Source organism: Panthera onca, chromosome B1 (assembly GCF_046562875.1).
Source record: "Panthera onca isolate mPanOnc1 chromosome B1, mPanOnc1 haplotype 2, whole genome shotgun sequence".
Classification (NCBI taxonomy): Eukaryota; Metazoa; Chordata; class Mammalia; order Carnivora; family Felidae; genus Panthera; species Panthera onca.
The window spans coordinates 430,790-451,070 of NC_138342.1; the positions used below are offsets into that span (position 1 = coordinate 430,790).

At 68.2% G+C, this 20,281-nt stretch overlaps 1 protein-coding gene across 2 annotated transcripts; it reads left to right on the forward strand.

Annotated features, from left to right (window-relative positions):
* The first annotated feature begins 543 nt into the window (after positions 1-543).
* On the forward strand, positions 544-15,855 carry FGFRL1 (fibroblast growth factor receptor like 1). Of its 2 annotated transcripts, XM_078446376.2 has the most exons (8): positions 544-849; positions 1,116-1,224; positions 1,433-1,527; positions 12,126-12,398; positions 13,508-13,588; positions 13,684-13,965; positions 14,040-14,393; positions 14,508-15,855. In XM_078446376.2, exons 3-8 carry the CDS (start codon positions 1,449-1,451, stop codon positions 14,948-14,950), a joined length of 1,512 nt encoding a protein of 503 aa, XP_078302502.1. In that variant the 5' UTR covers positions 544-849; positions 1,116-1,224; positions 1,433-1,448; the 3' UTR covers positions 14,951-15,855. The 2 variants fall into 2 exon arrangements, with proteins under 2 accessions (XP_078302502.1, XP_078302501.1); XM_078446375.2 differs by lacking the exon at positions 1,116-1,224.
* Positions 15,856-20,281: the final 4,426 nt, after the last annotated feature.

Below are 20,281 nucleotides of genomic sequence, written 5' to 3' on the forward strand. Positions count from 1 at the left end.
ATCTCTCAGAGAGCCCCGCGGCCGTCCGGTTCGCGCCTCCTGGGGTCAGGGTTGGCCGTGGGCCCCACCAGGGCACCGACAGTGGGCGTCTGACGCAGGCACGGTTGGGTGCAGGTAAGGGGTGGGCGCCGCGGCGGGACAGGGCGGGGAGCTGCCGGCCGGGGCGGGGCGGGGTGGCAGGGGCCAGGCCCGGGCGGCGGAGACGCGCGGGGCGTGGGGGGGGGGGGGGCGTGGCGTGGCTGGGCCGGGGGCGGGACGATGGCGGGGTTGGGGGGGGCTGGGCGGAGTCGGGCCGGCAGGGGGCGGGCGGAGGGCTCGGGCTGGGGGCGGGGCCGCGCCCCGGGGAGCCCGCCCCGCCCGCAGGCCTCCCGCACCGCGAGGGTTAAGGTCGCGAGCCCGGCGGGCGGGGCGCGCGCGCGCGGATTGGGGGAAAGTTTGGGCGCGGGGCGGGAGCGGGGCGGGCGCGGGGCGAGCCGGGGCGCGCCGATTGGACGGAAGTTGTGTCGGGGCGGGGCGCGCGGCGGGCTCGGCGCTCGCTCCGGGAGAGTTGACAAAGCCCCGCAGGGAAGGACGCCTCGCGGCGCGGCGCCCCGGGCCCCTCGCCCCGCCGCCCCGGGACCCCGGCCCCGGCCTCCGGCCCCTGGACCCCACCCCCGCGCCCGCGCTGTCCCCGGCCCCCGGCCCCGGCCCCGGCCCGAGCCGCCCCGCGCCCAGGTAGCGCCGCCCCGTCCCGAGGCCGGGCCCGGGGGGCGCGGGGCGCCGGGGGTGCGGCGCCCGGGGCGGCGATGACCGCGCAGCGCGTCCCGCGGGCCCGGCCCTGAGCCCCGCTGCCCGCCCGCCCCCGCCGAGGTGAGCCTCTGCGCGCGCCCGTGACCCCCGGGGGGCCGACTGGGAGGGCCGACTGGGGAGCACTGGGGTCCGGGGTCCCCGATCCGGCCCGGGGCTGGGGGGTGGGGGGAGTGCCGGACGCCCGGGTGCGAGGCCGCGGGGCACCGGCACGCGCCGCCGCCGCCGCCCCTGCGGGGCCAGTGGTCCTGTCCGCGCCCCGCCCCCGCCCCTGCACCCCACGTGGGCCCCCCCCACCCCCAGCGCAAATTTGTCCGCTAATGGCGCAGGCGATTATCTGCGCGGCCGCCGGTGTTGTGTGTCCCGCGGGCAGGGCCCGAGTTACAAGCGCCAGGAATCCAGACGGTGTTTGGAGACGGGGGGCGGCGGGGGAGGCCGGTAATTAGTGTAAACCCTTTGTCTGCCTTTGATACCCACGGAGCGCCCCGCCGCTGCTTCCTCCGCCCGGGGCGCTGGCAGGGAGGGCGGGGCGGCCCGCACCCCGAACCCGCGGCCCAGGACCGGGGTGCCGGCGGCCCCGGGGCCCTAGTCTAGAGGGGGGCGACCCCTACCCCGCCTGCCAGTGACTGACCCCCAACACCCTCAGGTCCGCACAGGCCAAGATGACGCCCAGCCCCACGTTGTTGCTCCTGCTGCCGCCGCTGCTGCTGGGGGCCCTCCCGCCGGCCGCCGCCGCCCGAGGTGAGTCCTGGCGCCCAGCCCGGCGCCCCGGCCTGCGCCAGCGCCGCCCCTTTCCCTCCCGGCCCTGAACCCTGCCACAGTGCCCGGCTGGCGCGCGTGCCTGCGCCCCGCCCCTACTGGCCCAGAGCTTGGCGGGTCTCCTGACCCACAGGGTCCCCCACCCAACACTGCCCATGGGGCGCCCCCAGCTCACCCACAGGGCATCCCCGGCTCACCATGCTGCCCCCCCCCCCCCCGCAGCTCATCTGTAGGATCCCCCAGTTTCCCCTCAGATCCCGCCCCTGCTCACCCTTGGGGCTGCATGCTAACCCACACGGCACCCCCAGCTCACCTGCGGGGGCACCCCCAGCTCACCTGTGGGGCCCCACACCGATTGGCTGAGTAGGCTCTGGCCTCAGTCCCCCTCAGGGCACACACACACCCATCTGTGTCCCTGAAGTTGAGGGCAGCTGGTTACTCTGGGGACTTTTGTGGAGCAGGCTCTTTGGCCACGGCGGAATCTGCAGAGACCCCCGTAGTGGCCAGGGTGCGGTTTGGGGGCAGAGGTGACCTTGTTGGTGTCTGGGACTTGTGACCCAGCCCTGTGCCCTGAGCTTGCCCACCCCAGGAAGGTGCGGGGTGTGGGGCCGGCCGGGGGGCGCTGAGTCTCTGGAGCTTGGAGGTGCGACATGGCGTGGGGGGTGGGGGCTTGTCTCAAGGCAGGCCCGGAGGACCCGCTGCTTCAGGCCGCACAGTGTCTTTCGGCGTGTGCTGTGCCAGGACTTAGATGCGCACTCACACACCTGACGTCCAAGAAGGCAGGCCTGGAATGTCTCCCGAGGGACCTTTGCCCCCGCACCCAACCTCTCAGCAAGGGACATCCTTGGCTGTTGGATGATGGGAGATACGTGTTCACGGACTCCTGCCCGCCATGTTCCGCACCAGCCTCCCCTCAGCTAGGCGGGACCTTGGGCCAGGCCAGCCCTTTGGGTGTGTTGACCACTCAGGATTGTCCCTGCCCTGTCCACCAGTCCTCTGAGGCTTCGCACCCCTCCCCCCGCCACCCAGCGGGTACACCGAGCCCAACCCGGCCTTATATGGGCACGTTTGGGTGTTGGGTGGCAGGCGGCAGCCCAGGTGGGCCTAATGCCACAGCACCCCCCCGCCTGCCCAGCTGGGGACTGGCCGGCTGGCTTGAGGGTGGGGGCTGCTCAGGCGTGGCTGGGCCTGCCAGTGTCCTGGCCACCGCGGGCACTCGGGTCATGCCCGGCAAGGCCCCCCCACCCCCCACGGTGGCCGGCGGCCTGGACTGTGATTCCTCTTTTATCTACGTGGCCTCCCCTCGTTCCCACACCTGCCTGTCCCCTGGCTACAGAGCCGGGGAGCCCTGGAGCCCGCTGGCCTGGGCTGGCCATTGGCCGGAGCCCGAGGCGGAGTGGTGGATGGTGGGCAGCAGTGGGCAGCGGGGCCTGCCTCAGTGCCAAGGGGCCCTTGGAGGGGCCGCACCCGGCTCTGTTCCCCTGAGCCTTGGCCTTGGGGCTGCGCCTGGGATCCAGCTCTGGCCCTAGCCCTGTCTGGGAGCTGCCGGGGCCCAGGCAGCAGCAGGGGCTGAGAGCCACTCTCCAAGGGCAGGGTCCTCTGTGGCATCGGGGGCAGGGTGCTGGGGAGAGCCCCTTTCCCTGAACTGTGCTGGCCTCTCCTCCAGACCTGGACTTGAGGGGCAAGGTCACCCCGGGCGCTTCCTCCTTTGCGGTTAAGCAGGCCGCGCGGCGGACCTTCAGGCCGGCCGACCAGCACAGAGGGAGCCCGGCCGCTCCTGAAAGCCGTTCTCCCCGTGCGTCACGCTTTCTGGAGTCACTGTGTCTCTAGACTCAGCTCGTGTTTTTAAAGTTTCCTTTTCTGAAAGTTTCACAATCCTGGTGGGTCTGTCTCAAACAGCTTTTTCCAAATGCAAGGAAAGATAGGATTTGGGTTTCTCACAGCGGGACCTTGAGAGGCTCAGAACCAAGTGCCTTTTCACAAACAGCGCTGGAAGAAACCGTTCAAGGGTGGCCACGTTTGAGCTTTTCCAAGGATGAGGCAGCCAGCCCTTGAGGTCACTCCCCATCCTCTGGACCTTGCTGCTGTGCCCTGGGTGAGCTGAGTGCTGACCCCAGGGCCTGGGTGCGTGCCGGCCGGTGCTGCTCTCCACGAGGACAGTGCCCTCTTACCCTCAGGGCTGTTTGGGGAAGGGTCCGCCAGCGTGTGGTTCAGCGGGATGGCGTGCGGGCCTCGGGATGGCTGTGGTGGCGTGCGTGTGCACCGGCTGACCTTGGCCTCCGGCCAGGCCGCAGGGGGCCTCACCCCCCCCCTCCCCCGCCCCTCCAGGCAGCGGCTGGCCAGTGTGCAGCCCCAGCTGAGGTAGATGTACGGGAGCGGGGCCCAGGCTCTGTGAGGGGGGATGTCGGCCAGCCGCCCCATTTATGTCTCGGGCCCCACTCCTGGAAGAGAAAATAAATCACTGTCCCCTCTGGGGGGAGGAGGGAGCTGCGAACAAAGTCGCCTTTAGCTGGGCCTGGAAACTCCTACCGCGGGCTCCTTCTTCATTGTGCGGGAATCAATGGGCCTTCAGCCCCCGCCCAGTGCCATGGGGAAATGTTGGTTTTTCCCGGCAGTGGCCTCAGCCTCTGGCTTGGGGTTCCGGCACTGCTTACGGTGCGGGGGGGAGGCAGGCAGTGGCCCTGCAGGCCCGGACCCTTGCTGCTGACCTGCTGGCCTTCTGTGCCTTCCCAGGGACTACAGCCCTGGCAGGGCCAGCACGTGGAGAGCAGGGTGTGCCCAGACCCCAGAGATGCCCCATCCGGTGCTGCCGGCCCACCCTGCCTGCCCTCTGCTTTTCCTCGTGGTGGTCACTGGGTGCTCCTGCACAAGCCCCACAGGTGTCCAGCAGGGCTCCTCCTGGGGCCCAAGAGAGCAGGGGCCACTGTCCTGGGCAGCCGGGAGTCCACAGTCCAGGAAAGGCAGGAGGAGGTTGGGGGAGGGGGAGGGGGTGAAGCACAGGCACCACGGCCTGGAAGGAGAGGTGGGCACTGGCCGGGTGAGGAGGGGGAAGGCCTGCAGGGGTGTGGTGTGGGCAGAGGTGGGCAGGTCACGTGGGCTGGGGTGGACGTCTTGGGGCCGCGGGTGCGTTGGCGCAGCTGGGTTGGGGGCATCTGTCGGGATAGGCCAGGACCGGGGGAGCAGCTGGGGGTGGCCTGGGGGCTCTCCCACCTGGGCAGGGCGCTGGCCTTCCTGCTCCCAGTGGGGAGTCCTGGGGTCTCCACACTCTGTGTCTCCACTGAGTGGCTGGGGGGCAGGCCTGGGGGCTGGCAGGCCTTTGCCCCACAGGGACCGGCCCCCTTGGGGAGAACCCGCGTGGCGTAGGGGCTTCTGGGAGCTGTCCCTGCAATGTCAGAGGCAGCTGTGACGAGGAGGGCGCCCCGTGCTCAGGCCTCTGACACCCAGGGCTTGCCATCTCGGCAGGAAACAATCGCTCTCTTCCTGCCCCAGTTTGTTAGAGATTCACGCAAGCCCCACACTGTGAAAAAATAATGGTGCCTGGGGCAGCAGGCAGTGGGGACAGAGCTGTGCTGCACTGTGGCCTGGGACCCCACGGGGCAGTGATGCCCTCTGGCCCCCACAGGGCTGAGCCCCAGGAGAGGGGGGCCACCGGCCAGGGACTTTGGGCCCCCCTCTGTGCTGCTGCAGTGGCCCGCCCACTCCCACAGGGACTTTGGGGTTCGCTCTGGGACCCGGCGCCGGGTGCTGTGTGCTCCTTGAGAGGTGGGTGGCCCACCCTGCGGCCTGCAGGGACTCTAGGGGTCCCACCGTGCCCAAGCTTCATGCCCTCTGGCCTGTCCTCAAGAAGAGGGCTGCGGGCTGTGGGCAGGGGGAGGGGGCAGTGCGGGTGTGGAGGGCAGCGTGGGGCTCTCTGGCTGGGGCTTGCCCGGGCTGTCGGGTGGGTGGGGCTCTCTAATGCCTGAGCCCTCACAGTAGGTGGAGCGTTGCTTCTGCCCAAAGGCCAACCTCTGGCCCACGGGAGACATCCTGTCACTCTTCCGAGGCCGTGCAGGTCGGAGCCCACAGGGCAGGGCCCCTTGGGTGGTCTGGGCCTCTGGTCCTGTCACCCTGTCCTGTGGGTCCAGTGCCAGCATGTGAGGGAGGCACAGCGGACAAGGTCCTTCTTGGTTCCTTGGCAGCTGGGGGTGGGGCCAGGCCCCTCTGGGGAGGTGGTGATGCCGTACGGATTCTCGGCGAGTGATGTTTTTGTGAGAGGGGATGGGTGGTGGGTGCGGGCAGGGGTCGGCTTGGAGTCTGGGCGGGCTTGGCGAGATCTGGACACGGCCACCGGGGTGTCCGGCTGGGCCCCCGCGGTGGGCTCTGTGGCAGCGGGTCTGGGCACGGATCGGTCGCCGCCAGCTGTTGGAGGTTTACGCGGGGTTCCCCCGGGGCAGCAGGACTGTCAGGGTGATGCTCTGTGGCCCCCGTGTGTGCCCTGGGAGTGGCAAAGAGGAGGAGCCCTGGAACCGGGGGTCTGCCGGAGGCCCCCCCGGGGGGATTCCAGGGAAGGAAACGGACCCGGTGGGCCCCATCCAGCCTGTCACCTTAGTTCGTGCTCCTGGTGGGGTGGACTGGGCACCCCCGCCATCTTCCTTGCTCGGTGGGTCAGTCTGTCCCTTTGCTGCACCCAGAATGGCCTGGTTTCTGGGGCAACCACCTGTCCTTCGGGTCCTACCGGTTCCAGCACAGACCCTGTGGGTCCAGCCCCCAGGGGCCGCCCTGGGGCCTGTGTGTGCGTGTGCACGTGTGTGTGTGTGTGTGTGTGTGTGTGTGTGCCCGAGTGGCTCGGAGCCAGGGCAGAGGCTGGCCCCTGCCTCTCATGTCCTCTGTGTGGTGGTCCTCACCTGTGGCCCCTCCTGTTGGTATCCTCCTTGGGGAGGGCACTGGCCCCAGGGCCACTGTGTCCGGGCCCTCCCAGCCACCCCCCTGCCGGTGCTTGCTCCCCATGGGAGAACGGCACAGGTGCCCCTGTCTCGCAGAGAGTGCCCACCTGGCCTGCCTGGTGTCGGGTGTCCAGACAGGCTGGGCAGGACCTGCCTCCCTTCCCTGCCCTCCCTCTGGGGCTGCTTGACCTCTCCAGGAGGGAGGCCTCCGGGGGCCGAAGTCACTTCGCAGCCAGTGCCAGTGTGGTCAGCCTGACGACCACCTACCCCCCAGCCAGAGAATTACCTGCCGGCTGGAAATTCCTGGGGCTTCTCAGGGGCTACCAGGAGTGGAGCTGGCCGTGGCGTGCCGGCCAAGTGGTTCTGGCACACCCTCACTGCCACTGCGTCCGTGGCCACGGGGTTGGGGGCTGCGATGATGTGAGGCTCCCTGGCATGTGGGCCCTGGGAGGGGTGGCGTCTGGCCCGGCTCCTCACGGAGGGGGCTCGGGGTCAGCAGATCACCAGCGCCGTGGGCAGCGGGGAGAGGCAGAGGCTCTAGAGGCCCTAGACGGACGTGAACAGAGCAGGGGGCTTGGGGGTGGTGCAGGTGGAGTGGCCAGGGCGGGCCACCCCGCAAGGGGCGTGGCAGGCCCCGCGGGAGGGCAGGGAGGGGGGATGTTGGGAAGGTGTATCGGCTCGTAGAATCTTCTGCACGCGTGTGCTTTTTCAGAACACTAACTGCCCTACGACGGTATTTGACATTCCGGGGCTTGATTGGGAAGGTGTAACAGGAGGGCAGGCAGCGCACAGGCCGTGGGGGTTAGCGGGGTGTGCGTGCTGAGTTTCAAGTGGCCCCCGAGGGCCTGTGAAAACGGTCGGGGTCTGTCCCTGTCTCTCGGTTCCTCCCAGCGCCCCTACCCCTTTGGCCCTGCTGGGACCCACGGGATGGGAGAGGCATCGTCTGGGGTGATAGCAGGACCTTCTTGTGCTATAGCTGGGGGAGCGGTGCTCCTAGCCGGATGGGGCAAGGGGGTGTGGGCTTCGGGGTGTGTGCGCAGTGCTCCAAGGTGTGCTGCATCCCGGGGTGAGGGGTCTGTGTCCACTGTAGGAGTGTGTCTGGTTGTGTGTGTGTGTACTTGGGGGACTGTCTGCGGGGAGAGTGTGCATCTTAGGGGGCAGCACCTGAGGGATGTTGCTTCTGGGGGACGGCATGTGTGGGGGGACAGCGTCTGGGGGACAGCCTGTGTGTCTGGGAGACATTGACAGCCTGTGCGTCTGGGGGACAATGTCTGGGGGACAGCCTGTGTGTCTGGGGACAGCTTTTGCGTCTGGGAGATAGCATCTGGAGGGACAGCCTGTGTATCTGGGGGACAGTGTCTGGGGGACAGCCTGTGCGTCTGGGGGACAGCATCCGGGGGACAGTCTGTGCATCTGGAGACAGCCTGTGTGTCTTGGGGACAGTGTCTGGGGGACAGCCTGTGTGTCTGGGGGACAGCCTGTGCGTCTGGGGGACAGCCTGTGCGTCTGGGGGACAGCCTGTGCATCTGGGGGACAGCCTGTGTGTCTGGGGGACAGCCTGTGCGTCTGGGGGACAGTGTCTGGGGGACAGCCTGTGCATCTGGGGGACAGCCTGTGCGTCTGGGGACAGCCTGTGTGTCTGGGGGACAGCCTGTGCGTCTAGGGATAGCCTGTGTGTCTGGGGACAGCCTGTGCGTCTGGGGACAGCCTGTGCATCTGGAGACAGCCTGTGCATCTGGGGGACAGTGTCTGGGGGACAGCCTGTGCATCTGGGGGACAGCCTGTGCGTCTGGGGACAGCCTGTGCATCTGGGGGACAGCCTGTGCGTCTGGGGACAGCCTGTGTGTCTGGGGGACAGTGTCTGGGGGACAGCCTGTGCATCTGGGGGACAGCCTGTGCATCTGGGGGACAGCCTGTGCGTCTGGGGACAGCCTGTGCATCTGGGGACAGCCTGTGTGTCTGGGGGACAGTGTCCGGGGGACAGCCTGTGTGTCTGGGGACAGCCTGTGCATCTGGGGACAGCCTGTGTGTCTGGGGGACAGTGTCTGGGGGACAGCCTGTGCATCTGGGGGACAGCCTGTGCATCTGGGGGACAGCCTGTGCGTCTGGGGGACAGCCTGTGCGTCTGGGGGACAGCCTGTGCATCTGGGGGACAGCCTGTGCGTCTGGGGACAGCCTGTGCATCTGGGGACAGCCTGTGTGTCTGGGGGACAGTGTCTGGGGGACAGCCTGTGCATCTGGGGGACAGCCTGTGCGTCTGGGGGACAGCCTGTGCATCTGGGGGACAGCCTGTGTGTCTGGGGACAGTGTCCGGGGGACAGCCTGTGCGTCTGGGGACAGCCTGTGCGTCTTGAGGGATGGCGTGTCGGGGAGATGGTGTGATGGGGTGTGCCCCTGACACCTGAGTTCTGGACGGCAGCCAGGAAGCCTGGATGTGTGGGGCCTTCCAGGTTGCTGCACCCTGGCCTCTCCGGGCACCCCTGTTCCTGGCCATGTTTTCACGGCTGTGGGGGAGGAGGGCAGGGAGGATAGAGGGAGGAAGAGGGATGTGGTGACCCTGTCCACCACCTTGATGTTCAGCCCCCTTGAGGGGTGAGACCCAGCCCCAGCCTCTTCTTACCCCCGTGTCTGCCCGCCCCGTGTGACCGTCTACATCCCCCCCATGCTCCAAACTTCCCAGGGCTGTGGCTTGGGCCGTGTGCAGGGATGGGCCTTCTGGCGGTGGTGCTCATGGGAGGAGGGGCTGACGCTGGCTGGAAGGACCCCAGAGGAGACCAGGGCCTCGGTGCCAGGGCCCCCAGGCTGCCCTGGAGCTGTCAGGCTTTCCTCCTGGGAGGGGACGGGAAACCGGCTGCCTCCCCCACCCACATGCCCTCCAGGCGCCCATCTCTCTCAGCTCTTGCCTCAGTTTCCCCCTGGCTGAGTGGGTTGGACACCCTGACCAGGTGGAACAATGGGGGCTTGTGTTTCCCAGGCTAAATATAGAGCTGTGGCCGTGGTGCTGGCGGCCAAAATTCCCAGGAATCTGGGGGGGGGGGGGGGGAGGGGGGGCGGGCCTCCCTCCTGTGAGCCTGCTGGGGTCTCTGCAAAGGCAGGGCTTGGAGGGGGCAGGGCAGGCCGGGCCTGGGGTCCAGTGGAGCTCAGGTGGGGGTGGGGCAGGGCTGGCCCGGGGGAGGGGAAGGGGGCTGTTTGCTTTAGGATAAGGCTGGCTCCAGCTGGGGCCTCTGGCTGCCGGCCTGCCTGTCCCCTGTCCTGCTTGCGGGCCGGCCCTCGGGGCCACACTTCCGGTCCGTCTGGCAGTTGGCTCTGTCCTCCTCCCTCTCCACAGTTTCCAAGGGGGCCCATGGCCTCTGAGGCCCAGTAGATGCCTGGTCCCTCAACTCGTCAAACTCCTGCCTGGTGCAGAGGGGGCTGGGCTGGAGGTGGACCCCCCCCCCCCAACCCCCTCAACCACTGTCAGATGAGTCCTTTCTCTGTCACTGAGGCAGGTTCCTCCAAGGACGGGAGGTGTCGGGCCAGCCCCATGTCGTGCCCCCAGGATGGGTTTGGACAGGCAGAGGTGGAGAGGGACACTGCCCCTCAGGCCAGGCAGTGTTCTGTCCCCCTGCATTTTCCAGGCAGTTCGTGCGTCTGTGTGTGCACACGTCTGTGCCCAGGTGTCAGCTTGGGAGGCCCAGGGCACAGGGCGGGCTGGGGGGGGGGGTGCCCTCTTTGTCCTGCGGCCTGGGAGGCCCCTTTGAATAGTGACAGGTGTCGGACAGGGCCTGCATGGGAACGAGGCCGGGACCCTGGGCGGTTGGGGGGCCCCACAGACAGTTGAGAAATTAGGGGGCGGCAGGTCTCAGCGGCCCTCCCTGTTCTTCCTGCCCTTTCCAGGCATACTGGGGTTCTGGTGAGGAGGGGGCTGGCTGGGAGTGCTGAGATGGTCTGGGGCCCACGGTGCACGGTTAGGGTTCCCACGGCAGGAGCAGGGGAACCCCAGTGGAGGCAGAATATGGGTGCAGGGAAGAAGCGTTGCTGCAAGCCTGGGTGTGGGCTTGGTGGGTGGGGTGTGGCAGCAGGTGTGGGCGAGATTGTGGGTGGGGGCTGGGTAGGCCGGTGCCCACAACCTCTAGCCCCCTTTCTGTCTGGAGTCGTAGAGGGAATGGCCCAGTGTTGCTGTGTCCCCCACTTTCCCGTCCCCCCAGCAAAGCTGGAGTCGGAGCTCAGGACCCCTCCCTGCCCGGACCCCGGTCTATCCACATGGGACCAGCCCCTACCGCCCCCCAGCACCTGCAGACCAGCGGTGAGGGGCTGTGCTCTGCAAGGGTCCCCTGGGGGTGGGAGGTGACAGACAGGAAGCCGCCGCTTGAGCCTCCAAAGAGCCCGCGGAAGCACTTTGGGTCCTGGACGCAAAGGCCGCTAAGGTAGCCAGCTGGTAATTGCATGTTGAAGGAATACCAGCTGCTTATTAAAAACACATGCTGCCCTCAGGCCCCGTGGCGATAGCCTCTCGGAGCAGCGGCCGCCTCCTGGCACCTCCGTGAGGCCGGGATGGGATGCCGGCCCGAGTGGCCACAGTGTGGGGTGAATGCCCCTTGCCCACAGCTGGAGGGTGGGGTCTCCGGAGCTGGGAAGGGCAGCTGGGTGCCTGTGGCTGCCTCTCCTGGTCGGGGGCGGGGGGGGGGCGGGTACAGTGGGTGGGGTGACTGTCGGAGCCCGGCACCCCTGTGGCTGCAGACTGGCCCAGGCTCGAGGCACAGGCATGGGACAGGGGACCTGAGGGTTGGCCAGGAGACGGCCCTGCCTCTTTCGGACACCTGCAGCGTCCTTCCCCGCGTCCTGGTCACCCCCACCATCCCTGCACTCGGGCACAGAGGTGCTGAAGCCGGCCCGAGACTCACGGGTGAGGGTGGCCTTCTCGTTGCTCAGGGGCCCCATGGCCTCAGCCCACAGCTCAGGCTTCTCCCGTTGGGGCGCAGTGGGCAGTGGCTGCCACCAGACGGGAACCTTGCACTTGGGCCTGGCACCTTGCCCCTCGCCCTCTGACCCCAGGGCCTTGGGGTCCTGCTCCCCTCCCCCCGCCCCCGCCCCCGCCCAGGGATGAGCCACCCGGTGTGGTGTGGCTGAGAACAGCAGAGCCTTCGGCCCTGCAGACAGACCCGGGCAGATGGGGCCCACGCACACACGGGCGCAAACGTGGGCCACCGGCCACGCCTGTTCGTGCCGCACGGACTCGCTCACAGGCAGGCCGCACGCGTGGACGCTCGCTGTGTACGGGAGGCAGTGAGGGGCCGCTCTGGCTCGCCTGTGGGCGTGCACCCTGGGTGACCCGCTCCAGCCAACCTGTATCTTGACTACAACGTACGTGACGGGTGCTGGGGGGGGGGGGGGGCGTGAGCCAGAGCCTGGCTCGCCGTGGGAGCTCCGTGGGCGTGGGCTTGGTGTGCAGTGGGTCCAGGGTGAACGCCAGCTGCCGTGGCCTGGGAGCAGGGCCCCGGGCTTCAGGCACCCCCCCCCCCCCCCCGCCCCTGTCTGTGCCCGGCAGGTGTATCTGTGTGAGTCATGGGTGGGGACCCGACAGGGACGGCCCCCTGGCTCCCAGCAGCCCTGCCCGCCTGGACCCCTGACTGCCGCCAGCCCCCTCCTCTCTGACTGAGCCCTCTGGCCCACCCGCAGGCCCCCCGAGGATGGCGGACAAGGTGGTTTCGAGGCAGGTGGCCCGTCTGGGCCGCACCGTGAGGCTGCAGTGCCCCGTGGAGGGGGACCCGCCACCGCTCACCATGTGGACCAAGGATGGCCGCACAATCCACGGCGGCTGGAGCCGCTTCCGCGTGCTGCCCCAGGGCCTGAAGGTGAAGGAGGTAGAGCGAGACGACGCTGGCGCCTACGTGTGCAAGGCCACCAACGGCTTTGGCAGCCTTAGCGTCAACTATACCCTCATCGTGATGGGTCAGTGGTGGCCGTGCCAGGGCGCGTGGGGGCGGGGCGGGGCGGGGCTGCGCCGTGTGAGCCCTGAGTCAGCACCACCCCGGCCCCCCCCACCCCCCCGCCCCATCCCTGCCTGAGCTCACCCCCGTGCCTCCCAGGATGAGACCCGTCCCTGCCTGCCTCCTCCGGGCCCAGGACAGGGGCTTGATCTCTGTCGTCACCCCCGGCCCCGGGGCCCCTGCTCCTTCTCAGGCCTGTATCTCGGGGGCCCCTCCTCCCAAAGGTTCTGCTGACCGGGAGACTGAGGCTGGCTAGGGGGCGGCAGGAGTGGGCGTGGGGGAGCCCCAGGGTGGTGGTCCCACTGAAGGGCGGGCTGGGCGGGCTGACGGCCCTGGGTGTCGGCTCTCACTTTGAGGCTCAGATTTCAGAGTTCAGAGGGGCCGCCGAGGGCCTTCTGTTCTCTTTTGCCTCTGGGGCCCGGGCTTGGGGACTGGCGGGGTCCCCGGCGACACACCCTCTGGTACACATGTACCAGGCGCATGGCTGGCCCTCCCCCCACGGGCCCCGGGGCTGGGGCTCCCCGGGGCAGGCTCCCTCCGAGCCGTGGCGGCCGTCTCACAAAGGGGGAGCCTGACCTGTGCCACCCCCTCACTGGGTCCCCGGCTGGGTGGAGGCGGCTGTCACGGGAGGGGCATTCCTCAGCCTGCCCCACCCCCACGGGGCCCCTGTTCCGGACTGTGGAATGGGAACCCTGTGCGTGTCCCCCCCACTGTCCTCTGAAAGGGGAGGACGACTAGGTGGTATGTGAGCCATGTCAGCTCACCAAGGCCTCGGCGCCTTGATGTGGGCTAGGGTTACTGCAGCTGCCGGCGGGGCTGGCCCCCTCCTCCCACGGGCCTTGCAGACCCCCCGGAGCCGGAGGGGGGGCGGGCGGCCAGCTCTGTTGGGGTCACCTGCACCCAGGGAGTAGGCTGGGCGGGCCGCTCTTCCCAGCTGTCTCTGGGATTCTGAGATGTGGGTGTGCTCCCAAGGGCTCCCAGTTGTGTTTCTAGAGCTTTCCCAGCTGGGCCCAAGGCTGGGGTCCGGGTGGGGACCGCTGGGGCCCTTCTCACGTGCCCTCGTCTCTGCAGATGACACTGGCCCGGGAAGGGAGCGTCTGGGGCACGACGGCCCTTCTGGGGGCCAGGAGGACCCAGCCGGCAAGCAGTGGGGTGAGATGGGGCCGGCGTCTCCCTTCCCCTCGGGCGCAGGTGGGGGGCTGGCCTGCCCGGTGCCTTGCTGACCTCGGTGCCGCCCCGTCCCGCAGCACGGCCCCGCTTCACACAGCCCTCCAAGATGAGGCGCCGGGTGATCGCGCGGCCGGTGGGCAGCTCCGTGCGGCTCAAGTGCGTGGCCAGCGGGCACCCACGGCCCGACATCATGTGGATGAAGGATGACCAGGCCTTGACGGGCTTGGAGGCCGGCGAGCACAGGAAGAAGTGGACGCTGAGCCTGAAAAACCTGCGTCCCGAGGACAGCGGCAAGTACACGTGTCGCGTGTCGAACCGGGCGGGCGCCATCAACGCAACCTACAAGGTGGACGTGATCCGTGAGTGCCGGGCCTGGGGGGCGGGGAGCTGGCGGTGCCCGGGGCGTGTGCCGACGCGCTGTGTCCTCGCGCAGAGCGGACGCGCTCCAAGCCTGTCCTCACGGGCACGCACCCCGTGAACACGACGGTGGACTTCGGGGGCACCACGTCCTTCCAGTGCAAAGTGCGCAGTGACGTGAAGCCGGTGATCCAGTGGCTGAAGCGCGTGGAGTACGGCACCGAGGGCCGCTACAACTCCACCATCGATGTGGGCGGCCAGAAGTTCGTGGTGCTGCCCACGGGCGACGTGTGGTCGCGGCCCGATGGCTCCTACCTCAACAAGCTGCTCATCACCCGCGCCCGCCAGGACGACGCGGGCATGTACATCTGCCTGGGCGCCAACACCATGGGCTACAGCTTCCGCAGCGCCTTCCTCACCGTGCTGCCAGGTGCGTGCGCCCGCTCCCGGCCCCGGGGCCCCTCCGTGCCGCGGGCCGGCCTCTTGTCGCCGGGACCCACGGCGACGCTCCCCTCCCCGCCCCCCTCCTTGGTCTCCCTTGCAGACCCCAAGCCGCCAGGGCCGCCCGTGGCCCCCTCGTCCTCGACCGCTAGCCTGCCGTGGCCCGTGGTTATCGGCATCCCAGCCGGTGCCGTCTTCATCCTGGGCACCGTGCTGCTGTGGCTCTGCCAGGCCAAGAAGAAGCCGTGTGCGCCCGGGCCTGCCCCTCCTCTGCCTGCGCACCGTCTGCCCGTGACTGCCCGCGACCGTGGTGGGGACAAGGACCTTCCTGTGCCCTCCGCCCTCGGCACCGCCCCCGGCGTGGGGCTGTGTGAGGAGCTGGGGCCTCCGGCAGGGCCCCAACACCTGCTGGGCCCCGGCCCGTCTGCCGGTCCCAGACTCTACCCCAAGCTCTACGCGGACGTGCACACGCACACGCACACGCACACGCACTCTCACGTGGAGGGCAAGGTTCACCAGCACCAGCACATCCACTACCAGTGCTAGACGGCGACGCCTCTGGGGCGCCGGCCCGCTGCAGCTCTAGGTGCCGTCGGGGTGGGCACGTGGAGGTCAAGGGGGGCAGGCTGGGGGGGGAGGGCCACCGAGGGAGACGGACCACGGGCAGGAGGCGCGGCCAGCACCCCGGGTGCCCGGTGTGTACGACACACACACACACGTATGACCTGGCTCTGGACACACACACACACACACACACACACACACACACCCTCAGACTAAGACGCTTTGGGGAAGGCCCGTGTTTGTAACTTTGCAGTGTGCATGTAGCAGCGTGCTAGTCGATGAAGGAATCCCTTGGCTCCTGTGAGGATTTCACAGGGACCACGGTCAAGCCACCCCTCCCCGCGCCTGGCAGGAGATCTGAGAGGCACCCTGGCTTCGCGAACCGAGACTTCCCGCCCCCTGCCCTGTGCCTGCCGCCTGCGTCCCTGCCCAGGCCTCCGCAGGGGGGGCGGCTGTGTTTGCCACCACGCGTCTGCGTGTCCGGGAGTCCCCCTCCCCACCCCCCCCGCCCCGGGGACCCTGGGCCAGGGGGTCAGGCACAGCGGTCCCCGCCGCGTCCCGAGAGGCCGGAGCCCGGCCCCGGGGTGACCCTGCCCCGCCCGGCCTCACACTGCCAGAGATAAGGGCCCTCGATATTTATATTTAAGAAATTAAGATAATAATATTAATGCTGGAAGGAAGGTGGCGCCACAGACCCGGCCTGTCCCTGGGCCGGGATGCACCTGGCCTGATGGCCAACCGAATGGCCCGACCTCGGGGGGCCACACACCCATGTCCCACTGCCGGTGGCAGCCCCAGACCTCTGTAATTTTATATAGATTTTGAGCTGAAGCTTCGTATATTTAATTTATTTTGTTAAACAAGAAAAGGTGCATCCTTTCCCCTAAGCTGGTGTTTCTGTCTTTGGCATTTGTGTGTCTGCACGTCTGTGGGCCTGAGCACGTGTGCAGGTGTGTGTCCGAGTGTGTGTGTGCCTGTGTGCAGGCGTGTGTAGGTCTGCGTCTCTGTGCACGTGTGTCCATGTTCACGCACGTGTGTCTGTGCACCAGGCTTGGGCCCCAGAAGCAGGAGCAAAGAAGGTTCTCGGGAGTCCCCGAGTTGGCCTGAGGCTCTGGGGCCGACACTGTGGGGTCCCTGGGGCCTCTCACCAGCTCCCCCGACCGGAACTCTGGCTGCTGTGTCTGCAGCGTTGACTGCCTCACGCCTGCAGGTGCCTCCTTGGGGAGCTGGAGTCCTGCATTCCTGGCCCGGGGAGTATCCCCTCTGCCAGTGTGGCCCCTGTGGCCCTCTGGCTTACGCTCTGGGGGTTCAGCTGGTGGCCTTGGGGGGCTGGGGCCTCGTCACCTCCGTCTGGGTGCCCGCTGCCTCTCGGGCACGGTCCCGAGTCCGCCAGCCACCGCCAGGTTGTGAACAATGGTCTCGTTCTCCAGATGGGGAAACTGAGGCTGGGATTTGCTGCCTCTGGCCCAGGGCTTCTGTACCTTCTTAGGAAAAGGCACCCGTGTCAGGTGCTTTGTGCTCCTTGGAAGGTGTGGCAGGAGGAACGAGGCCTCGCCGGTGTCCAAGGTGCTACAGAGAGCAAAGAGCAAACTCTGCCCTGCCCTGCGGGCCGGGCACCTGCCTCCCCGCCCAGGTACCGCCGGCTCCCTGCGGCTGGGCCCCCCCGAAGTCAGGGCCAAGCCTGCCCCATCTCCCCTCCCCCTTCCCCAGCCAAAGGCGGTTCTGGGGCCCTTCTCTAGCATCCCAGGGCTAGGCCCCATCCTCTGGCCCTTCTCCACTGGGACCCCAACAGTGCAGGATGGGGCCTCCTGCCCTCGATGTCACCCAGTCCCTTGGCCTCCCGAGGATGGACCCCACTCCTTCTGTCCCCAAGGGGGCCTAGCCTGAAGGAAGGCCCACTGGGCTGATCCTGATTCCCAGGCAGTGATGGAGCCTGGGGCAGGACTAGTGGCCTCTGGGTGACCGAGGGAAGCCAGCCGTGGGAGCCCAGCTGTAACAACCAGGGGGGAACCGTGGGGGCTTCAGACAACCACAGCTGGTGACAACAGATGTTCCCCTGATGGGGGGGCAGTGGGGGCTGTCACCTGGGTGGGTTTCGGGGGGGGGGCAGGGGAGGCATGCAAAGAGTGGACCCTGGGCGGTGGGGAGAACTCAGGCTACGGGACACACACAGGCCCTGGGGGTGAGTAGTCCCAGCCTGGCACCAGTGAGGGTGCAACCCCTGCAACCCCCAGGACCGCCAAAAGTGTCCATGCGATTCCCAGCCTGGGGCTCCCAAAGGAACTGCCCTTGTCATCTGCTCCAGGGAGTTCTGGGGGCTAACTACCTGCCTGACCCTGCTGTCCCCTCTCACGGGGACCAGCAGCCCTGGGCTCCCCAACCCCAAGGGCCCTTTCGGGGCTTCCGAGGCCAGGCAGGCACTGATGGGCTGCTCGCTCTGTGACACGTGGGGAAGCTGGGCTGAGCAGGGGATCCCGCCCTGTCAACCCAAAGCCCATGTCCACATCTGTGCGCCATGACCTGGAGCCTTTCAGCTGCCTGCTCTTGAGGCAACCGTGTGGCTCCAGACCCCCCCTCCGTGCCTTTCTCGGGGGCCACCTCACCCACCCCCAGCCCCCGCCGTGGGCGCCCCTCCCCTGCCCCGGGGCTGCCTCCAGCTCTACGCTGCACCACTCCTGGGAGGACATCAGTGCCCACTTGGATGCCCCTTGACCCCGGCTACTGTCCCCTCCATTTGGCGTCCTCTCCCATGCAGGGACAGCCAATGGGACAGCAGTGGGGATAGACTGGTAGGTCTAGGGTGGGTGGGGGGGCCGGGGATAGTAGGCACTGGTCCCGGGTGCGGGGGCTGTGGCTTGCAGAGCATGTGAAAGACGGGGCGCAGCCTCACGAGCCCGGGGGTCCCAGGGCCGGGCCTCATTAAGCAGACGTTTGCTGACTGGCCAGCAGTGGGCTTCTCTGGGAGCCTGGCCGTTCCGCCCCCATCCCCTTACAGCCGAGCCCACACCTGTGTCTCTGCAGGTGTCCTACGTCCCTTTGGGGACTCCCAAGCCTGATGCAGACGGAGGAGACTCGGTTGGTGCTAAGGATGGGGTTCCCCCACCCAGGATAGGGCCCTGGGAACAGAGAGAAGGGGTGGGTGCGGAAGCGGGCTTCCCCTGCCCCTTCTGCCCACCCTGCATGGCCAGAAAGGCAGTGGGCGACTGCCAAAGCCATGGGACCACTACAAGAACACAACGCCTGGTGCCCCCAGCTCTGTGGGGCTCTCCGGGGCCCCGTCTGCAGGCAGGTGCACCCTCAGAGTGACCCCCGGCCGAACCAGGCTGGATGAGGACTTCTGACGGGCCATTTTGGGAGGATGCTCCCGGCATCCTGGGTGGGGGAGCTGGTGTACTGGGTAGGCGGGACCTGAGTACTGAGCCGGGCCAGCACCCTTCCCTCTGATCCGTTCCTGTGTGGCGATAAGCCGGTTCCCGTGAAGCCAGAGACCTTGAAAGGGCAGCTCACGCTCTAACACTTTGGGTGTGACCACCCCCCCCCCCCCCCGCATGCTTCCCGCCATCCTGGCTTCAAAGGGGAGTCTCATCCCACAGCTGTCCAGAGTGGGGGCCTCAGGCTGACAAGGATGGGTCGGGAGGGCCTGGCAGGAGATCAGAGCCCTGTCCTGGGGTCAGGCCAGGGGACCGGGGACAGGAATGCAGGATCCGGGACACAGGAGAGGCGTCGGGAACATGGGGATATACAGTCAGGACACGGGATGGGGACAGATCAGCCTTGGCCTGGGACTCAGGGCTCAGGGTTAGGGGCCCACAGGTGACGGCCAGGCTGCTGGCCTCTGAGGCTGAGCTGTGTAGGGCTTCTGAGGTCACAGACCCGCTGCAGGGGCCGGCCTCACCAGGGGCTGCATGTAGGCCCAGGCCCAGGGCACAAGGCCAGGCCACCCAGGGACAGGCCAGCCTGTGGGGCAGGGGTGGCTGTGAGGTGAGGTGAGGTACAGACAGGGCCAAGGCTGTTCAGGGAGCTGGGTCCCCCAGCTGGGCTGGGGGGAGGGGAGCAGACCCTGCCCCACACCCGGCACCAGCACAGGGCGTGAGAACCTCCTGGGAGTCCTAGGAGACCAGGGCGGGGGCGGGGGGGGGGGGGGAGCAGGCTGCTCATCATGTGGGGGAGCTGGCCCTGGGGGTGGGACGGGGGTGGGACCTGTTGGGCAGGGGCGCCCTCTGTGCCCTGTGCTGACCTCAGCATGTGCCCAGCTGGACACGGCCACCCAGGCCTGGGGGAACCCGGGGCCTAGAAACTCTCCTGGGGGGACCTGGGTGATGTAGGGTCCTCGGGTCCAAGGTTTATTTTTAGGCCTCATGAGGTGTCTCTGAGGAAATATTTGCTTCAGGGGTACTGGTCCTGCCCAGGGTGGTGTCTGGGGTGCTGATGGGGGGCCTATCCCCGTGGCCAGCCCTGGTGGGCAGGAAGGATCCAGGGAGGACCTCGCTGGCTGCCAGACCTCCAACCCCCACCCTGGGCTCCCGGTGGGCGTGGCCTCTGGAACAGGGGGCGGGTCCGAGTGCTCCCTGGGGTGGAGCAGGGCCGGTTTGCCACAGAAGTGAAGGAGGGACAGACCTCGTCTGCAGGCTGGCGGCCGCACCCCGCCCCCCACCCGGTGGAGGCAGGCCCCCCCCCCCACCGGGGGACAGGCCCGTCCCCCTGGGCGTCTGGGGGCCTAGCAGGACTGCCGTGCATGTCCAAGGCCTCCGGGCCACAGGCTCCGCACCGAACCCTCGTGCTGTCTGGCTCCCTCGCAGGTAGGCGTGGTCACCATGACACGGACGACGCTCACGAGGCCCGGTGGGGGCTTCTCGGCCAGCCCCTCACCGTGGCCCCTGGTGCAGTCCCTCAGGTGTCCGCTCGCCAGCCTGGGCCTGACCCATGGGCAGCCCCAGCCTCCCGCACTGATGGCCCAGCTCTGCCTGTTGGACCTTGTGAAGGTCTGTGCTGTCCTTCCTGAGGCCCCACCCAGGGCACACCCCGCCCCCCGCCCCATGTCTGCCCTGCTGAGCTCTCCAGATCCACTGCGGCCGCACAGCCCCACCTCTCTGACCCCCGAACGCGGCTGCCTGCACATGAGACTCAGCACCCCCACCCTGCACAGGCCCATGTGCTTTGGGACCCTGGGGAGCAGCTGGTGCCCACCCCTGGGCCCAAGGGGGTCTAGAGTACTGAACCTGCCTCCCACCTGGGCTCCTCCTGTGGAGACCACCCAGGGGCAGCCCCCATGGAGCCACTCCTGATGGCTTGTTCCGGCCTCAGAGACCCAGT

Bases quoted from the DNA above. Each gene is read 5' to 3' on its own strand.
- FGFRL1 (XM_078446376.2), top strand. From the start codon at position 1,449: ATGACGCCCAGCCCCACGTTGTTGCTCCTGCTGCCGCCGCTGCTGCTG. The intron at 1,528-12,125 runs GTGAGTCCTGGC...GCCCACCCGCAG, and splicing joins GCCGGCCGCCGCCGCCCGAG to GCCCCCCGAGGATGGCGGAC. The intron at 13,589-13,683 runs GTGAGATGGGGC...CCCGTCCCGCAG, and splicing joins CCCAGCCGGCAAGCAGTGGG to CACGGCCCCGCTTCACACAG.